This window comes from Piliocolobus tephrosceles, chromosome 15 (genome assembly GCF_002776525.5).
Source record: "Piliocolobus tephrosceles isolate RC106 chromosome 15, ASM277652v3, whole genome shotgun sequence".
In the NCBI taxonomy this organism is placed as follows: domain Eukaryota; kingdom Metazoa; phylum Chordata; class Mammalia; order Primates; family Cercopithecidae; genus Piliocolobus; species Piliocolobus tephrosceles.
The window spans coordinates 107,959,124-107,978,386 of record NC_045448.1 but is presented as its reverse complement, the minus strand read 5'-3'; the positions used below and the strand labels follow the sequence as shown (position 1 = coordinate 107,978,386).

The 19,263-nt window shown below is 42.3% G+C and overlaps 2 protein-coding genes across 2 annotated transcripts in view; one reads left to right on the top strand and one right to left on the bottom strand.

The window, feature by feature from the left end:
* Positions 1–2,073, bottom strand: part of LOC113220347 — a 10,398-nt gene extending 8,325 nt beyond the window's left edge. The window contains exons 1-2 of the mRNA XM_026449281.1: positions 2,004–2,073; positions 1,545–1,939 (exon numbers count right to left, since the gene is read on the bottom strand). Coding sequence (XP_026305066.1) covers positions 1,545–1,939; positions 2,004–2,073 — 465 coding nt within the window. The remainder of the gene's footprint in view (positions 1–1,544; positions 1,940–2,003) is intronic.
* LOC111542258 (zinc finger protein 501-like) lies at positions 1,965–12,647 on the top strand. The gene is made up of 5 exons (XM_023211520.2): positions 1,965–2,261; positions 3,062–3,150; positions 5,839–5,941; positions 6,413–6,499; positions 8,552–12,647. Exons 1-5 carry the CDS (start codon positions 2,243–2,245, stop codon positions 9,817–9,819), a joined length of 1,566 nt encoding a protein of 521 aa, XP_023067288.2. The 5' UTR covers positions 1,965–2,242; the 3' UTR covers positions 9,820–12,647.
* Positions 12,648–19,263: the final 6,616 nt, after the last annotated feature.

Sequence of the window (19,263 nt, the reverse complement as noted above, 5' to 3'; positions counted from 1 at the left end):
AAGCAGGCATTGCTATTTTGGGAGATGACAGTGTTTGGTAACAGAGTGACTTCCAGTCTTGCAAGCTCCAATCATGGTAAGTGTCCTATACAGGTGCATAGGATATGTTGTATCCTTCCCATGTTATGTTTAGATACACAAATAGCATTGTGTTAGAATGACCTACAGTATTCACCACATAACCTGCTGTACATGTTTATAGCTTTGGAGCAATAGGCTATGCCATATAGCCTGGGTGTGCAGTAGGTGGTACAGTCTAGGTTTCCATAAGAGCCACCTTGCCCGGCAGACTCTCTGGTTTTAAAGTTTGAAGCTTATACTTGTTTTACCATACTTTCTTCCTCAGGAAAGACCCTCAGGCCTCTCAAAAAAGTATTAAAAGGTGATTCTGAGAGAGTATTTGATGGAAAAAAAAAGTATCAAAGAACTGAAACACACCAGATGACGGCATCCAGACAAGGATACACCAGACCCCTCACTCATCATCATGATTGCTTCCTTATGTCTCCCTAGTTCCTGTTTCCCCCCACACGGTTACATTTCTTCCCTGCTACACAGACCCCTGGTTTTCGTAGGTCAGGGAGATGGATTTGCAGCTAGTCTCCCATCTCCTTGGCTGCAGCACCTGACTAAAGCCTTCTTCCTTGGCAATACTCCTCTCAGTGATTGGCTTTTTTGTGCAGCAAGCTGCAGGGCCTAGACCTTATCCCTGAGGTTTCCATAACAACATCAGCGAGTGGTGTCTTTCATATGAAGCATCTTCTGAAGGAAACTGCCCATCACGTATCTCCTGCGGAAGGAAGGGTGGGGAGACTCCCTTTGGCTGCCATTTGAGCCAGCACAGCTGTGTCTCTACATGTCCTTTATCCCCACCAGCCCTAGCTGCCTGTACCAAATATAGCCAACCTATGGACCAGTTAGAGGTAAGTGTGGTTATCTGTGCAGAAGAAACCCAAAATAACAGTGGCTTATACAAAATAGAAGTCTGCATCTCCCTCAGGCTAAAGCCCAAGCTCTGTTCCAACAAATTACTCGGGGCTCCGTTCCTTCTACCTTGTTGGTTTACCATCCCTAGGGTGTAACCTAGTCCACAGGGCCCATGATGATTCACTATGTTCCAGGCAGCAAGGGGTTGGGGGTGCTGGGGAGGGCAAAGGGCAGGAATAATGATAAGCCTTGGGAAGCCTTGAGCCTATCTAAAAATTGGAGATTCTGTTGGAGAAAGGTCAATTGGACATTGTGGCTTGTATCCAAACAAGCACATAGCTAATTAGATTTTCTCTTGGGAATCGGAACTGCACAGAAACCTGGCACTTTAACGTGGGAAGGTAAGTGAAAACACGCCCTAGCCTGAAGACCCGCCCACCCCTAGAGCTCCTGGGGAGTCTGCAAGACCTCCAGGCTCCAGCCTCCTTGGGGCAGCAGCACTAGTTTACTGGTTCTTCTTGGAGACGTGGCTGTTGTTGGGGTTGAGGTGATTTCGGGATTGAAATTCCATTTTTCTTTATTCCGAGGTGCAATATGGAACAAACATCCCTGCTTACTTTAAACTGAGATCCCCTCTGTGCCGGCCGCGAAGGGCCGATGCATGGAGGCGCAGCAGCAGCAGGGACGCCGCCGGGCGCCTCCCCTCCGAGGGAGCACCGCAGCCCGGGAAGAATCCCACGTGGGTCAGGGGCGCGCCTTCCGCCGTCACCGTAGCGGGGATGCGAAAGTCCCACGCCAGGAGGGGTTTGGCGGGTCCGCCGCCCACAGTCGGCACTGAGGGAGGAGCGGCCCTTAGACAGCCACGGGCTGGGATTCGCCCGCTGGGAACTCTCCTCCAGGCCGGTTAGGCGCGCGCGGCGCCAAGGAACGCAGCGTGCGGCGCGGGAGGCCGCGGGGTCCTCTGGGAAGCGGCGTTGGGAGTGAGGGCCGCCAGCCGCGCCCGCGGAGGATTCTGGGAGTGGTAGTCCGGCCTCACGGTTGGCCGGCGCTGGGCGTCGCAGCCGGCTGTTAGATACCTTTGTAGTCGGGCTCGGCTTGCCAGTGTGGCTGGAGGTCGAACCCAGGGTGGACGAGGGCTGAGCGCATCCCCTTTTAGTCTGAGTGCCCGGGAGGAGGGTGGCGGGAGGACCCCCGGGTGGGGCCGCCGGGCCGCCAGCGCGTGCGTTCCGGGCCTCTTGGGGGACCCGAGCGGCGGACCCCCGGCCCCTTCCCACGCGGCGGTTGCCTCTAACGCGGGCTGGAGGAAGGAGTCTCCATGGAACCTGGGGGCAGAGGTGAGGATTTGGGAGTGAGGCGGCCTTGGGGCCCTCTGGAGAGGGAGAAAGGGAGAAAGGCTAGGGCAGGCTCAGGAAGGAGTAGCGTCACGAGCCCCTTCCTGCTAGCCGGTTTCACTTGGGGTTTTGAGGGACAGCCCGCCACTTCCATTGCCCTCCTGGTCTGTAGGCGCTGGATGCCTCTCTTGCCCACAAGAAGATAACACATCTAAAGTTTGGCTTTTGATAATGACTTCTTTTTTGATCCTAGAGGAGCCCCATAAGGCAGTAGGAAGGGACTATCTGACCCTTTTGGAAGGAAGGGAAAGCGGGGATTTGAGAAGTCACGGAGTTTGTTTACAATCTTGGTTTGTGTTTGCTGGTGGTGGTGTTTTTTCCGTAAGACCCATCACTTTTCTGAGTCAGTCAGTATTGTATCAATACCTGAAAAGCCAATGTTCAAAAAGCATTTAACTAGTCTTCGTTCATCCTGTGAGCCTGAAATACAACAGAGGTGAATCACTGAGGCATGGACATACAAAGACTTGGAGTATTATTTTGACTACTTAGCACATGCAAGATAAAAATATGTTTAATTTATATGTCTAGATGCTCATTCTACTGGAGTTTAAGGGCAGAGGAGAACAGGAGGAGCCTGAGGCAGCAGTGGTCAAGGTGGTCTTGATTAAAGGATAGTATGCGATTGTCCTTTGGTTCCCAGTGTTGACTCTTCTTAGATGACAACTAGCTGGTGTGTGGCACTTCCTGCTAGTTTATTGCAAGGAAAGAGTAATCGTCATGGCTCCTGTCTCCACTTTTAGGATCACTTTTTGAGGACTCAGACCTTCTCCATGCTGGAAACCCAAAAGAAAATGACGTGACTGCTGTGCTGTTGACCCCTGGGTCCCAGGTAAGTTTAGATTTCTTCTTTTTTTTCCTTCTGTTCTCAGAGCAAGGATATGTTTCCTTCCATTGTTACGGAATTGCTCAGCCCGGATTCCTAGACCACTGGGTTCATCCTGATAAACTGATGACTGATGAACCCCACAGGAAGTGCTCTTCGGTTGTGCAGAACTCTCTTCCCAGCGTTGCTTTCTCTCTACCCACTGAATGTTTGCTGCACACACACTCAGTACTGTAATTGACCTTGGTGAGGTGCAAAGAAGTAAAAGCCACTTGCTCCTGCATCGTGGAGTTTACTAAAGCAGTGAGAGATATATAAATAAAATAAACATGAGGAAATAGATATGTTTTAAACGTAGAAATGATTGGTCCAGACAAGTCATAAAAGTCTCTGAAAGAGATTTTTTTTTAAATCATCTGTTTGGGAGAAGTGTGGGATAAAAACTGTACTTTGAAAAACAAGAGAGATTGGGTAGTTGGAGGGTAGAATAAGGGAATATTCCAAGAGAGAACAGCTTTGGCCAAAAAAAGAAAAAAGAGTCTTCAAATGATGAGGGAGTTGGAGGTCTTTCAAGGATGTGTGGATGTGTGAGTCGCTGTGGGGTGACCTAGACTGTGGTAAGGGAAGCTTGGCTGTGTTGTACCCAGACCCCAGGACAATCTACACTCAGTCTTATTCCAGAGGCCCCATGAAGGTTTTTAGAGGCCCAGCAGGACAAAACATGCCGTAGCTGATTGGAGAGAGAAGATTTGTAAAGATGCTTCTGTAAGATCTGGCCAAGACAGTGGGAGATTGGCAGACCCTTTGGTTCAGGTGCTGGGACTCTGTTTCTGTCACACCAGGCCTGACGGCATACAGGTACTGATGATCCTTATAAAACCATGGGAGAAAATGCCAGTATTGATTTTGATCTGTGAATTTGTAGATCGAGTTCAGAGAGATGAGGGGAGAGAAAGTCAGTAGCACCTGCTGACAGTGTCTGATTGGCCTGCCTGTGCCTTCCGACCCCTGCACATGCACTTAAGTGAGTAGATTGCTGATGTTTTCTTAGGGAACTGAAGTCTAAGAGCAACTGCCTGTTAGTCTGTTGGTGTTAGCATTGTTTGTACAGAACGAAGATGGTGCACGTTATATTACTTGTATTATTTGTGCTGATTACTCCTGAGGCATATGACCTTATGTGTGGGATTTCTTACTTAAAGAGTATATTTTGGGCAGAGCATTTTCAGAGTAGGTGGTTCTTTTAACTTCATGTCATTAAGTGCATTGTTTTACTAATAATTTTTGAAAGACTACGAAATCTACATTAGAAAGCTGAATACAAACAAAATTAACCGTTCGATTCATATATATATATATATTCATTCAAGGGGCTGTGGCCCAAGTGGTAGTTTAAAGAGCTGTAAAACTGATTCATTTGCTAACCCAAAGACTGGTTTATTTTACTCTTAAGTTAAACTGTAGTTGCATAGAAATTTAAAAAATAGAATTTGAAAAATTATTAGACATTTGTCTTAGCAGCAGTAACAGACTCAAAAGAGCATTACCTGCTCTACTCCCTTATTTAAATATTTTAGTAAACAAACTAAACTTTGTGCCTGTCATCTAGAAGAAGGTTAGGCTAATTCTGGAGTGTTTTCTGTGTTTAATATGCTTCTGTTCTCCTCCCCACTTCTGTTCCCATGCACGTTTTTATAGAACACCCCATTTAAACTTGTTTCTATTAATTCTTATTCCTTCCTTTCTGCATTCAAATATTCAACGAATATTTACAGAGTTTCTACTCTGTGCCAAGTACTAGGGCTACTTCAGTGAACAAGCATAGACCTGGCCTCTGCTCCTGTGGAGCTGATGTTAGTCACAAGGTCTCCTCTATGTGTACAACCCAAGGGAAGGGAAGGAACATGTGTCCTAACAGGAGAGTCAGGGAAGGCTTCCCCTGAGTAACACCTGAGCTGAGATCTGAAGGGAGAGAAGGATTCACATTGCTGAAAGGATGGGGCAGGGGGCAGAATATTCAGGAATAGGAAGCAGAATGTGTAAAGGGGCCAAAGGGAATAGGACACACACTTCAAGCAAATGAAAGAACGCCCCCAGCTGGGGGACAGGGGCAGACTGATCAGGGTCGTTGTGAAAAATGACAAGAACACTCTGGGAACTTTCATAATATTTTGAGCTTCAGATGCTGTTTTACAAATAAGTCTATATTCTGTGACGTGTAGGAAACGTCTTAATTTTTAATATATATGGAACTGATTTCATTCTTGAGAAAACAATACTTCAATTTCTTGAACCCCATACATTTTAAAAACTATACCATAAGGAAAATATTTAATTCATAATTACATTTTTCTCCCCCTTTTCCTGTATAAGTAGTAGCAAATTCTGTAGTTCTGTAATTTATTGATAAATAATCTAAGAAGTTCATACCTTCAAGTTTTACATTGAAGGTGCTTTCCTTCCTACTTCCTACTTGCAGGTAATATGCATTTTTGTTGCCTGGAGGCAAAGAGTGAGTCTGTGACCTACAAATTCACCAGAGAATGTTCGTACTGGAAAGGGTGGCCGAGGCCATGTTGTCTGTCCTCTTTTTATCCTTCCTGTCTTCCTCCTCCTGTGCTGTCAGCTTTAGCCCTCTTCAGAGGCCTCTATAAGGAGGCTCGTTGGTGGGCACCAGTGTGTTTGGTTTTTCAGGAACTGATGATCAGGGATATGGCCGAGGCTCTCACCCAGTGGAGGCAGCTGAACTCTCCTCAGGGAGATGTGCCTGAGAAGCCCAGGAATCTGGTCTTGCTGGGTAAGGATGGCTCCCCCCGTGCCCGTGACTTTACCCAGTGTCGTACCTTGGTCTCCTCAGTTCCTAGGAGCTCCAGGGTCCTTATATTCAATGATTCTTAATTCTAGTAGGGCCTGAGACAGGCAATTTCTGCCTTTTGTTTCTGGATATAGTTTTAACACTCCTGGAATTAGACATAAACACCTTTATTTTATAGACCTGTAGCATCCTTCTTCTCTACTCCTCGACCGAGGATGTGGAGACAAAGTGCTAATGAAAACAACTCTTAAGAGAATGGATGCTTATTCTTTAAATGGGGGGGGGGTAAAATTGATAAGGGACTCAACCCCCTATCAGTCTTCCTACCTCGTAAGCACTGTTGAGGAAGAAATGGAGAACTGACCTCACTCTCCCCGTCTTATCATGTTCCTGAAGACCAAGGAACGAACACTGAGGACTGTACCAGACTCCGTTTTCTTTCCCTATGAATAGGGCTTCCAATTTCCACACCTGATGTAATCTCTCAGTTGGAGCATGAGGAGGAACTGAAGAGAGAAATTTCGAAAGCAACCAGTCCAGGTGCGTGAGTGTTGAAAACAGCGCGCGTAAAACCCAGATTGTTAATGGAAATGCTTATGGAGGAGGAGCCTGTCCAGATATTGCTAGACCCATGGAAAAGTTGAAGTCCCTGTCTCTCCCCATGCCACATCCTAGCTCCATGGATGGTGATCTGTTTATAAAGTTATAATTGTTATAATTTGATTTTTTAGAAAGTAAATACTTTCTACTCTTTCACACCAATTCTTTTTCCCAAATAAGGCGCAATGAAACCAACATTTCAGTGTTTGTTAATAACTTGCTTGGGTTCAAGGCTCTAAAGCAGGATTTTCCACGTGTCGTTTTATCTTTGCCGGACGCCATATTTTTGAGTCTCAGATCAATGACTGTAAATTCATCTCTGGGTTTTCCCTTGCCACCTTCTCTGTCTAAGCAGAGGCAACATGGCATGATGGTTAAGACTGCAGACTTTGGAACTAAGCTCCTTGGTTTAAACCCGATCTTAGCTACTCATTAGCTTTGTGACCTTTAACAGGTGACTTATGTTCTCTGTGACTTAAATTTCCCCAGTGGTGAAATGGGGATAGTGACAGCACAGAGCTTATACTGTTGTGGTGACGATCAAAGGAAATAATCCAAGATAAATGTTTTAAACAGTACCTGGCTATATGCTAAGCAAATGATAGCTATTAAGTCCTCGTAACTTTTTTGAAAAATGTTATGGATTTGAGCCTGTTACTTCTGTCAAACTGGATTACTGCAATAGACTATTGGTTAATTATACTTTCTTTACTCTTATCCTTGTAAAATTGAGGCAGCATAATACTGCTAGATGCCCCAGTGAGTTGCTTCCTCTGCCAGTTCTGTATTCCTCTCCCTGCTTTCAAAGCCGTTGTTAGTCTACCTGCCTAACTTTTTTGCCTTCTCTGTTCTTCAGCTTGAACTCTTAACATCAGATAGGCAAGTCCCTCACTGTCCTCCACTAACTGTGTGTTCTTCGTGAACATTTGTGGCTTTAATTTTTCCACTCCCCTTAGCTGGAAGTCCATTTGCCTTTAACCTATTCTACCTATTTGTCCTTTAAAATCCCAGGCACTTCCCTGAGTATACTAGTTGAGAACACTGTATTGTATTAATTTATTTCATGTAGAGACATGACTGGAATGGATATTAAAGACCGTTTAAGCTTGCAAGGATTTAAACATTTTTAGCAATGAAGCTTTTCCCCCTGAAATTCTTACTAGGAAGACCAGGAACTTGGGGCAGGTATTTTGAGAGGTTGGGGACGAATCTGAACACATGGGGTTTCAACTTTCCTCTCCCAACACACTGCTGTTTTTCTCTTTCTTTCCTTTCTCTCTTTTTTCTTTCTTCTTGGTTCTGTTTTACTCTTTCCAGTTTGCTGGGTCTAGGGTGATGGTAAGCAATCAGAGGTGATTAGTTGCTTTCCAGTTAATAAGCTTTGTGCTCGTTTGAGTTTGTAGACCTGGACCATGTTGAATGCTAGCTTCTAGAATTTGTGTCTCATCTTGAGACAGTAGAAGCAACAGATTTTTGTGAAAGGGAGATGGTTTTCAGCAATTAGTCTTTTAGCTGTGGTTGGGACATATTGGAGTAGGAAAGGATTGGTGGCAAGGAGATTAGCTAAAGATGGTCATTCTCGAGGCATGAAATGATAAGGCTCTGATCAGATGGGTACAGTGAGTCTTTGGAAGACCATCTTTCTCTGATCCTAGCCCTGTCTCCTCTAAGTCCTTTAAAAAAAATCTGCTATTTCTCCACATCACCTCTTCTTAGTCTCGTTCTGTTATTTTTCGTTATTTCCTATCCTGCTGCATAGGGGAACGCTGAGTACCTGTACACACTCTCCTTTTACGCAGCTGTACTTCTTTGTCCAGGCATCTTGTTTTTCTTGTGTTCTCCCAAGATTGCAAGACTATTTTTGAGACCTTTCAAGTTCATGTGTTCCCGGTAAATATTCTTAACAAACATGTCTCATTAATTTCCTACCCCAGCAGTTATTTTTCTCTCAGTGTAGGAAATGATACACGTGTGTATTTTTGCTTATTTCAGACTGGGAAACAATACCAGAAGGCAAGGAGCTAACTCCAGAGAAGGATATTTCTGAAGAAGAATCGGCCCCTGGGGTGGTAATTGTAAGATTTTCAAAGGAAGGTTCTAGTGAATGTGAGGGTTCTTTAGAGAGTCAGCAGGAAAACCATAAGAAGCATTTAATACAAGAGGCTGTCACTCAGAAATCTTCTAGGGAGAGAAGTTACCAATTTGATGAATGTAGAAGAAATTGCGCTCGGAGGTCCTTACTTGTTCAGCAACAGGGAGAGAGACTACATCATCGTGAGTTATTTAAAAATAACTTAAAACAAAATTCAGAAATAATTAGGCATGAGAGAATTTGTGCAGGAAAGAAACCTTGGAAATGCAGTGAGTGTGAGAAAGCCTTCAGTTACTACTCAGCTTTTGTCTTACATCAGAGAATTCACACCGGAGAAAAACCCTATGAATGTAAGGAGTGTGGGAAAGCCTTTAGCCAGAGCATACACCTTACTCTGCACCAGAGAATTCATACTGGAGAGAAACCCTACGAATGCCATGAGTGTGGGAAAGCCTTCAGTCACCGCTCAGCCCTTATTCGGCATCATATCATTCATACTGGAGAAAAACCCTATGAATGCAATGAATGCGGGAAGGCCTTTAATCAGAGTTCATACCTCACTCAACATCAGCGAATTCATACTGGAGAGAAACCTTATGAGTGTAATGAATGTGGGAAGGCCTTCAGCCAAAGCACATTCCTTACCCAGCATCAGGTCATTCACACTGGAGAGAAACCCTATAAGTGTAACGAATGTGGCAAAGCCTTTAGTGATCGGTCAGGTCTTATTCAGCACCAGAGAACTCATACTGGGGAGCGGCCTTACGAGTGTAACGAATGTGGGAAAGCCTTTGGCTACTGCTCAGCCCTGACTCAGCACCAGAGAACTCACACTGGGGAGAAACCCTATAAATGCAATGATTGTGCCAAAGCCTTCAGTGACCGCTCAGCCCTTATTCGTCATCAGAGAACACACACTGGAGAGAAACCTTACAAATGTAAAGACTGTGGAAAAGCATTCAGCCAGAGCTCGTCTCTTACAAAACATCAGAAAACTCACACTGGAGAAAAGCCCTACAAGTGTAAGGAATGTGGAAAAGCCTTCAGCCAGAGCTCATCCCTCTCTCAACATCAGAAAACTCATGCTGGAGTGAAAACCAAGAAATATGTCCAAGCTTTTAGTGAGCATTTAACCTTTGGCCAACACAAGAGAATTCATACTGGGTAAAGACCATGTACATGTGGTACATTCAGAGCATACTTACTGAGCATTTACCGTGTTTGCCATGGGGGTCTACAAAGAAATTCAAGATGGTGTTGCAAAAAAGTGATTGAGAAGTCACTGCTGATATGGGTTGTAGCATGATTAGACTGTGAAAGTATAGTTTTGCCTTTTTAAAAGTGTTCTGGCAGAGGACACTGAATTTCCCTCAGGAAAGAGGGAAATTATTTGTAACACCCTAACGTGTACGTAAATTCCCATATCTTTGGGAGAGAAATGGGGTATGCTGTGGTGGAATGGTGACATCTTGACTGTGCTAGATATTTTCATAATACTAAGAATATAAGTTTTAAAGAGATAAGTTATACTTTTAGGGAAGTTGCGTGGGTAGAAATAAGAGATTAAGAATTCACAATGAGTTTGTCCAGAGTCAGGAGTGGTGGTGGAAAGGAAGTTGTCCTTCATTCTTAAGTTTAAAGAGCCAAAGGAAGTAGAGGGAAAGGATAGAAAAAAAGAGCTCGGGGAATAAACCCAAAAAATGTTGATTATGTTAACTACTCAACTGAATGTTCACAACCGTGAAAAATATTAGACTTAATAGTTGTCCTGTTGAAAAGTTTCTGTGAGGGCAGCTAAGGCTGCAGGGTAATGCAGGGTGTTTGCGTCTGCACTTTCTGTCTTTTAGACCTTGATTACTGAGACATCGCCTACTAAATCATGTTAATTTCCAAGGGTCGAGAACCACAGCTTAGAAAATTGAGTACAGAAGAGAACTTTGATGCGTTCAAACTGTTTTAAGGTATCTGAGTTACCTGAGAATGTGCTTATTTATAAAGATTTACCTCAGTTGTATCTAGTTTGTACCTTAGATTTTGTATAGCTTATAGTAAAGTTTAGTTGTAGATTTGCACTGACACTGCATGTTAGATTATGAAAAGCTGGAAAAGACTTTGAAATACCTTCTACCATTTTACTCTTGGGTAGAGGCAGGTGGCATTTTTTATATATTTTTTTTTCATTGAAACTTTGAAGATTATTGGACACATTATTTTGAGTGCAGAGTTTTTAATTTTAGGAAGTTGTACTGTGATGTATCTTGGTGTGAATTTCTTTTAGTTTACCCTATTGGGTTTGCTTAGCTTCTTCAATGTGTAGGTTTATGTCTTTTGCCAAATTTGGTAGATTTTCAGCCCTCATCTCTGTAAATACATTTTAGCCCCCACCTTCTACTTCTTTTCTCCTGGTACTCTAATGAAAGAAATGTGAGCTCTTTGGTTGTAGTCTCACAAGTTCCTGAGGCTCTGTTCATTTTTTCTTGATGATTTTTGTCTGAGTCTACTGAATCTGCCATAACAAGATAGCATAGACTGACCAAGTGACTCAAAAAAATACGTAATTCTAACGGTTCTGAAGGCTGGGAAGTCCAAGATCAAGGTGCCTGCTGACTCTGCTTCTAATGAGGGCTGTCTTCCTGGCTTACAGATGGCTGCCTTCTCACTGTGTCTTCTCATGTCCGTAGTGCATGCAGATGAGCCAGTTGGGAGAGGGAGAGAGAAATAGCTCCCTCTTCTTATCAGTCCACCAGTTCTAGCAGATTAGGACTCTGCCCTTATTACCTCATTTAACCCTAATTACCCCCCTGAAAACCCTGTCTCCAAATAAATTCACATTGGGGATTAGGACTTCAACGTAATTTTGGGAAAGAGGGGATACATTTAGTCCATAACGTTCCACCCCAGTCCCCCACCAAATTTATGTCCTTGTGTGCGGAATGCATTTATTCCACTCCAATAGCCCCAAAAGCCCTAACTCATTCTAGCGTTAGCTCTAAAGTCCAGACCTTCAAGTAAATATCACCTAAATCAGATACGGGTAAGACTCAAGGTACAGTTCATCCTGAGGCACAATTATTCTCCAGCTGTGAACCTGTGAAACCAAACAAGTTATGTGCTTCCAAAATACATCTGTGGTCTGGACATAATGTAGGCATTCCCATTCCACAGAGGGAGAAATAGGAAAGTAGGAGGAGGGATGTGTCCTGAGCAAGTCCAAAACTTAGCAAGGCAAATTCCATTAGGTCTTATGTTTCGTCAGATCTTGTGAGAATAATCCTCTTTGCTCAGTGCCTCCCGGACCCACTGGGGTAGAAGTCCTGTCTCTGGTACTGCCAGGTAGCCCCTTGCCCAAGCCTTTGCTGGGCAATTCTGCCCCTAAGGCTTCAGTTAGAGGCTTTCTATTCTGTTGAAACCAGGGTGATGGTTCTACCCTTTGAACAGGAGGCATCCCCAGTGGTCTCTGAATTCTTTTCAGGGTCATTCTCTTTTCTTGAAGGATAACACATCTTCATAGACAAATGGCTCTCTAGTCTGGTTCTATAGGATCTAAAAAGTCCTAAAGCCTGCCTTCATTTTACTTTGTTGTTTTTCTGTGTTGTTTTTCAGCCACCCTTTAGTGCCAGGTGGCTGTGTTTCTGCTGTTATCCCATTTGTATTCCTGGCTTCTCCTGGGGCTGCTAAACCCATTTGATCTATTTATCAAATGGTTGAAATAGTTTTTAAGCCACATGCTTAGTGTTTTCTTCATAGCAAAGTTTCTCATATTTTTGTGATACGAATGGAATTTTCTCATTTCTTTAATTGTGCTTCCTTGTTTCTTAATAGTTCCTTCTTCACTTAATCCTTCTCCTCTCACATTTTACTACAAGCACTAAGGGGACCCAAGCTGCACCTTCAGTACTTTGATTAGAAATCTGCTAAATAAATAGTTTCATCACTCTCAAGTTCTGCCTTTCAGAAAACACTAGAACAGTTCAGAGAAGTTCTTTGCCACTTTATAACAAGAGCCACCTTTTTTTTTTTTTTTTCTGGTTCTAATAATATGTACCTCATTGCTATCTGAGGCCTTGCCAGAGTGGCCTTTAATATCCACATTTCTAGCATGTACCTCAAAACTCTTGGCCTCTACCCATCACCCTGTCCAAAGCTGCCTCCACATTTTGAGGCATATGTTACAGCAGCATCCGCCTTCTGGGTTCCAGAATCTCAATCTGCTTGGTCGGCCATAACAAACATCCATAGACTGGGTGGCTCAAACCACAGAAATTTATTTCTCAAAGTCCTGGAGGTTGTAAGTCTAAAATCAGGGTCCAACAGCGTTCAGTTCCTGGCTTGTAGATGGTTGCACTCTCGCTATGTTCTCGCATGACCTGTTCTCAGTGCACAGGTGTGGAGAGAAATTGGATTGGGACCCCACCTTTCAGGTCTCTTTTAACCTTAATTACTTCCTCAGAACCTATCTCCAAATATAGTCACATTGAGGGTTAGGGTGTCAACATAATGAATTGGGGTGGGGGGACATAGTTCATCACAGTTTTCTCTCTTCAGATTATTTTCTGTTGTTCTGTCTTCCAGTTCACTAGATCTTCCCTCTGTCCTTTTGATTCTGCTGTTGAGACCATCCTTGAATTTTATTTCAGTTATTGTACTTTTTAGTTGCATTTGATTCTTTGCTCTGTTTCCTTGCTGAGAGCCTTTCTTTGCTTATTTTGTTTGTATTAAGCATGTTTGTAATTACTCATTGAGGCATTTTTGTGATGGCTGCTCTCAAATCCTTGCAGGTTATCGTAACATCTGTGTCATCTCAGTATTGACATCTTTGGGTTATGTTCTCATTTAAGTTGATATTTTCTTGGTTCTTGGTGTGATGAGTGATTTTCAGTTGAAGTCTGGACATTTGGAGTATTTTGGTGTGAGACTTGGTATCCTATCGAAGTCTTCTGCCTTGACAGGCCTCCTCTGATACCACTGTGGTGGAGAAAGTGTTGCGGGGGGTGCTGTCTCATTACTTTAAGTTGGTGTTGGAAGTCCAGGTTCACCATTGGCCTCTAATGACTCCTGGAGCAGGGGTCCTCACTACTGCTGGGCAAGGGTGGGATTTACAGCTCCCCACTAGGCCTCCGCTGACACCACACTGGCCAGGGAAGATCAGGAATGCCTTGTTACTGCTATTTACGTGGCCTCGATTGACAGCATGGTGTGGGATTGAGGGTGACATCATTACTATTGGGAATTGGTGTAAGTCTTGACCCCCCCCACTTGCCTTCCACTGAGACCACACCAGTAAGAAAGAAGAGAGATGGCTCTGAGTAGGGGGGACACTGCCAGGGTGATGTGTGGGGAGGGGTGGGTTTTAGAAATCTATCTGCCCACTTGGTCTTCTCTGATACCACCCCAGGCTAAAGGTGGAGGACTGAGAGCCTTGTTACAGCCTGGTGAGGGTGGAAGTATAGGCCTTTGTTGGTGGGGCTAGGACCGTAGCTTTCTTCTGTAGTCTTTTAAATAGGATTGTGGTTTTCTAAACATTTTCTGTCTTGCTAGGCTACTGCCTTTCCAGTCCTTTGGCTAGAAAAAGCAGATTTTTCTTGGGGCTTTTTTTTTTTTTTTTTTGTCTGTGCCTGTGCCTGTTGGCATTTCTGGGTTGTCAGCTTCTCTAGAACCCAATCTGGGATAGATGAGGCAATAAGAAAACCCAGGAAAGTCACTGCTGTGTTCTTCCTCAGGTTCTGAGGTTCCTAGCCAGTCCATTCTCTCTCCACCTTTTAGAACTTTCTTATATTTGCTTTGTATATAATATCCCATATTTTTAGTCGTACTTAGTGAGAGCAGTAGGAGAAAGTAGTGCTCCACCTTTCCCGTGACATCCTTGTGCTTGACACTGAAATCACACATCAAGTTGTGGTATATATAGGGTTTGTGGTATATACAGGTCATTTGTAACCAGTTAGGAATAGATACTAAAAGAAATGCTCACTGGATTCCTGAGGATAAGCTGCCAATTTGATAGGTAGAAACTATCAGCCTGCTTCATGTGGCTTTGAAGGAACAATAGTTTATAAATTGAGGAAACACCAGTATTTAATTGTAGGTTATAAACTTGAGAAGGATAGATATGACTAAGAATATAAACTGTAGGGTTAAATTTTTTATATTTGTATTTTTGTTTGAAAAGCATAGGAGAAGCACTGGAGAACTGGACTCAGAATTTCAGGTTTTTTTTCAATTCTATATTATCTACATGTGGCTATCTGTTCACTTTAATTTGCCATATGACATGAGATCATAGAGAATCAACAAAATAAAGAATGAAAACTGAGATTTGGGACAAGTCACCTTCATCCTTTGAAATCTATTTCCTCATAGATAGATGTGTTAAAATTTAATGCCTACTTGAGAATGATTAGAGTTAGATAGAAAAGGGATGCAAATGTGGTTTGTAAGCTATCAGGTGCTACGTAACTATTAGGTATTAATGATACAGTCATTAGAAGACATATCCATCATGTATGCTTCACAGTGGTGGCCCAATAAAAACAACTGTGAATATAGTGGAATGAGACTTTTTATCTTTTTAAATAAGTTTTCTGGGATCCTGTTAAAATCTGCATCTTTTGAGATGACCATGTGGTTCCTTTTAATCTATTAATGTGGTAGAGTACATTGATTTTCCGATGTTAAAGAATCCTTGCATTGCTGGGATGCAAGTTTGTGATTTTTTTCTCTCTCTCTGGGGGAGTTTGTGTCCCTTGAATTTTAGTTGCATTCATCTGTTCAACTGGGGTTATTGTGTTTGTAGTGTGTGGTTTGGTTGGTTTTAGGGGCTATTTAGATTTACTATTTCTTCTAGAAAGTTGTAGGTTTTTCTAAGAATGTATCCTTTTTGGTCATCGAGTTGTTTAAAATGGTTTTATTTTCACGTACTTGTTCTATCTGAAGTTATGTCCCGTTTTTCTTTCCTAATATTGCTTATTTGTATCCTCTATTGGTAATGTTTCTAGAGACGTGTCAATTTTACTAGTCTTTTAAAATAACTGACTTTTTGAACTTTTGCAAAAATCAACTTTTATCAAAGTGCACAATAAAATTCACCCACTTAAAGGTGTTTGCTATGTTTGACGAAGATATTACCCTTGTGACTACCACCATAATTGTGTGGTTATAATAATTCCTCCTTTTCCTCCTCCCTCTCTCTCTCCTCCTTCCCATCGTCCTCCTTCTCCTTTCACCCCTTTCGCTTTCTTTCTCCCTTCTTCCTTCCTTCCATAGTTCTGTCTTAAAACGACCTATGTAGACTTGTGTAACCATCACCACAAAGGGTACGGAACGATTCCACTGCACCAACAAATTCCTCTTGTGCTGCTTTTTTTTAAGAGTGGCTCCCCACCCCACATTGAGTATAAAGGCTTTGATTTTCATTAGTGTTGTGTCATTTATTAATTTTTATTGCTGAGTAGTTTTCCACGTTAGGTACCACAGTATTCTTAGCCATTAACCCACTGAAGCACATTTTGGTTGTTTATAATTTTTAGTGATTATGAATAACACTATTACAAACATTAGGTTTTTGTATGAACATAAATTTTGATATCTGTAGGGTAAATATTGGAGTAAAATGGTTAGGTTTACCTTTGTAACACAGGGCCAACCTTTTCCAGAATGATCGGTTAAATTTGTTTTCCCACCAGCAATGTATGAAGATGTGGTTGCTCCATAATTTGCCAACACCTGGTATTCTCATTGTTTTTATTTTATCCATTCTAGTAGATGTGTAGTGGTATCTCATTGTGGCTTCAGTTTGCATTTCCTTAATGACTAATGATGTTGAGCATCTTTTCATGTGCTTTTGTCCATCTGTGTATGTTTTTGAAGTGTTCGAATCTTTTGCCATTTTAAAAGAATTCTATTGTTTGTTTTTCTAGTTTTATTTTTGTAGTTTGTGGCTTGTCTTTTTATTCTCTTTTATTCAATTTTTATTTCAGTGTCTTTTATAAAGCAAAGGTTTTAAATTTTAATGAAGTCCAGTTTTTCCTTTTATGGCCCATACTTTGGTGTCATATTTAAGAACCCCATCCCGAACTAATGTTTAGGAAATTTTTCTTCTACTAGCTTAATGGTAATGTTTTTCATATTGTGAAAATTTTCGCATTTTTATATAATGTGTTAAAGGCCTAGGCTCGTTGTTTTTACATGTGGTTATCCAACTGTTTCAGCATCATTTGTGGAAAACATTGTTTCTCCATTGAATTGCCTTTGCCCTTTTGTCAACAATTGATTGCTTGTGTTTAAGTGGCTCTGTTTCTCAGTTTTCTATTCTATTCCATTGATCTATGTGTCCATCCCTTTGGCAAAACCACACATTATCTTGATTACTATAGCTTTGTAGTAAATCTCAAAATCAGGTAATGTAAGCCCTTCAAATTTATTCTTTTTCTAATTTATATGCTTCTACTGTCATGTATTTGTCTATATATTATGTCAAGTTTTACTTTATGTATTTTGACACTGGGTTGTTATCTGAATACAGGTTAAGAATTGTCAAATCTCTGGTGATTTGAATGTTTTCTGATTATGTAGCAACTTTCTTTAAACATAAGAATACTTTATAACAGATAATATTGGGGTTTTTTTGGGGGCGGAGGAGGTTTGAAACAAGATCTCACTCTTACCCAGGCTGGAGTACAGTGGTGGTGTGATTTTGGCTCGTTGCAGCCTCAACCTCCTGGGCTCAAGCAATCCTTCCACCTCAGCCTCTCGAGTAGCTGGATTACAGGCATGCACCACCACACCCAGCTAAATTATTTTGCATCTTTTGTAGAAATGGGATTTCACCATGTTGGCCAGGCTGGTCTTGAACTCATGAGTTCAAGCAATCTGCCCACCTTGGCCTCCCAAAGTGCTGGAAATACAAGCATGAGCCACTCTGCCTCACCACAGATTTATTGAGATACAATGTACATTCCATAAAATTCACCCATTTAAAACGTACAGTTCAGTGTGTGTGTATTCACAGAGTTGTACAACCATCACCACAATAAATTTTAGACCGTTATCACCTCTAAAATGAAACTTTTAGCTATAACCTCTGCTACGGTCTGTATGTTTGTGTACCCTCAAAATTCCTAAGTTGCAATCCTAACCCCTAAGCTGATGGTATTAGGAGATGGGGCCTTTGGGAAGTGAGTAGGTCAAGAGGGCATAGCCCTGATGAATGAGCTCAGTGCTCTTATGAAAGTGGCCACAAACAGGTCACTCACCCCTTCTCCCTTGTGAGGACACAATGAAAAGACAATGAAAAGCTCACAATCTGTGAGCTAGAAAGTGGGTTCTCACTCAAATTTCATTGTGCTGGTGCCTTGATCTTGGACTTCCCAGCCTCCAGAACTGTAAGAAATAATTTATTGTTGTTTATCAGCTACTCAGTGTGTGGTACATTTGTTATGGCAGCTGGAACAGACTAAGATAACTCCCAACTACTCTGTTCTCCCCAGCACTAGGCAACCATGAATACACTTTCTATGTGTGTAGATTTGCCTGTTCTAGACATTTCATATAAATGGAATCATACAGTCATTATACAGTATATGATCTGGTGTGGTTTGAATGTGGATTAGCCCGTTTTCACACCGCTATCAATAACCTGAAACTAAGTTATAAGGAAAAGAGGTTTAATTGGCTCACAGTTCCACAGGCTGTACCGGAGGCATGGCTGGAGAGGCCTTAGTAAGTTTATAATGATGGTGGAAGGCAAAGGGAAAACAGGCTCATCTTACATGGCCAGAGCAGGAGACGGGGAAAGGTGCTACACACTTTTAAACAACCAGATCTTGTGAGAACTCTTATCACAAGAAGAGCACCAAAGGGGGAAATCTGCCCCCATGATCTAATCACCTCCAATCAGGTCCCACCTCCAACATTGAGGATTACAATTTGACATGAGATTTGGGCAGGGCCACAGACCCAAACCGTATCAGAATGTGTCCCCTAAAGTTCATGTGTTGGCCACTTGGTCCCTAGTGAGGTAGTTCTGGGAGGTAGGGCCTAATGGGAGGTCAGTGGATTATGGGGGCAGCACCCTCACAAATGGATTAATGCTATTGTAAGAGTGGGTCTGTTGTCACAGGAGTGGGTTCCTTACAAAAGAACAAGTTTGGCTCCCTTTTGCTCCTCTATTGCCCTCTCTTTGCCCTTTGCCCTCTCTTTGCCCTTTGGCTATGGAATGGTACAGCAAGAAGGCCCTCAACAGACACCAGCTCCTTGATTTTGGACTTCCCAAGCTCTAGAACTGTGAGGAAATAAATTTCTATTCATTATGAATTACCCAGTATAGCATTCTGTCATAGCAGCACAAAAGGGGCTAAGACATGGTCTTTGTGATTGGCTTTTTTCACTTACCATAATGTTTTCATAAGGTTTATGTTATGGAATATTTTAGTGCTTCATTTATTTTAAAAACATTCTTTCCTTTTTAAAAAAAATCTCAAATGTGATAGTACTTTTTTTATTGTGTTAAAAAACACATAACATAAAATTTACCCTCTCAACCATTGTCTTCGTTTGTTTTGTGCTGCCATAACAGAATACCACAGATGGTAATTTATAAGGGTGGAAAATTTAT

Coding starts and splice junctions, on each gene's coding strand:
- LOC111542258 (XM_023211520.2), top strand. Junction 5,942..6,412: donor CAGGAATCTGGTCTTGCTGG/GTAAGGATGGCT, acceptor CCCTATGAATAG/GGCTTCCAATTTCCACACCT. Junction 6,500..8,551: donor TTCGAAAGCAACCAGTCCAG/GTGCGTGAGTGT, acceptor TGCTTATTTCAG/ACTGGGAAACAATACCAGAA.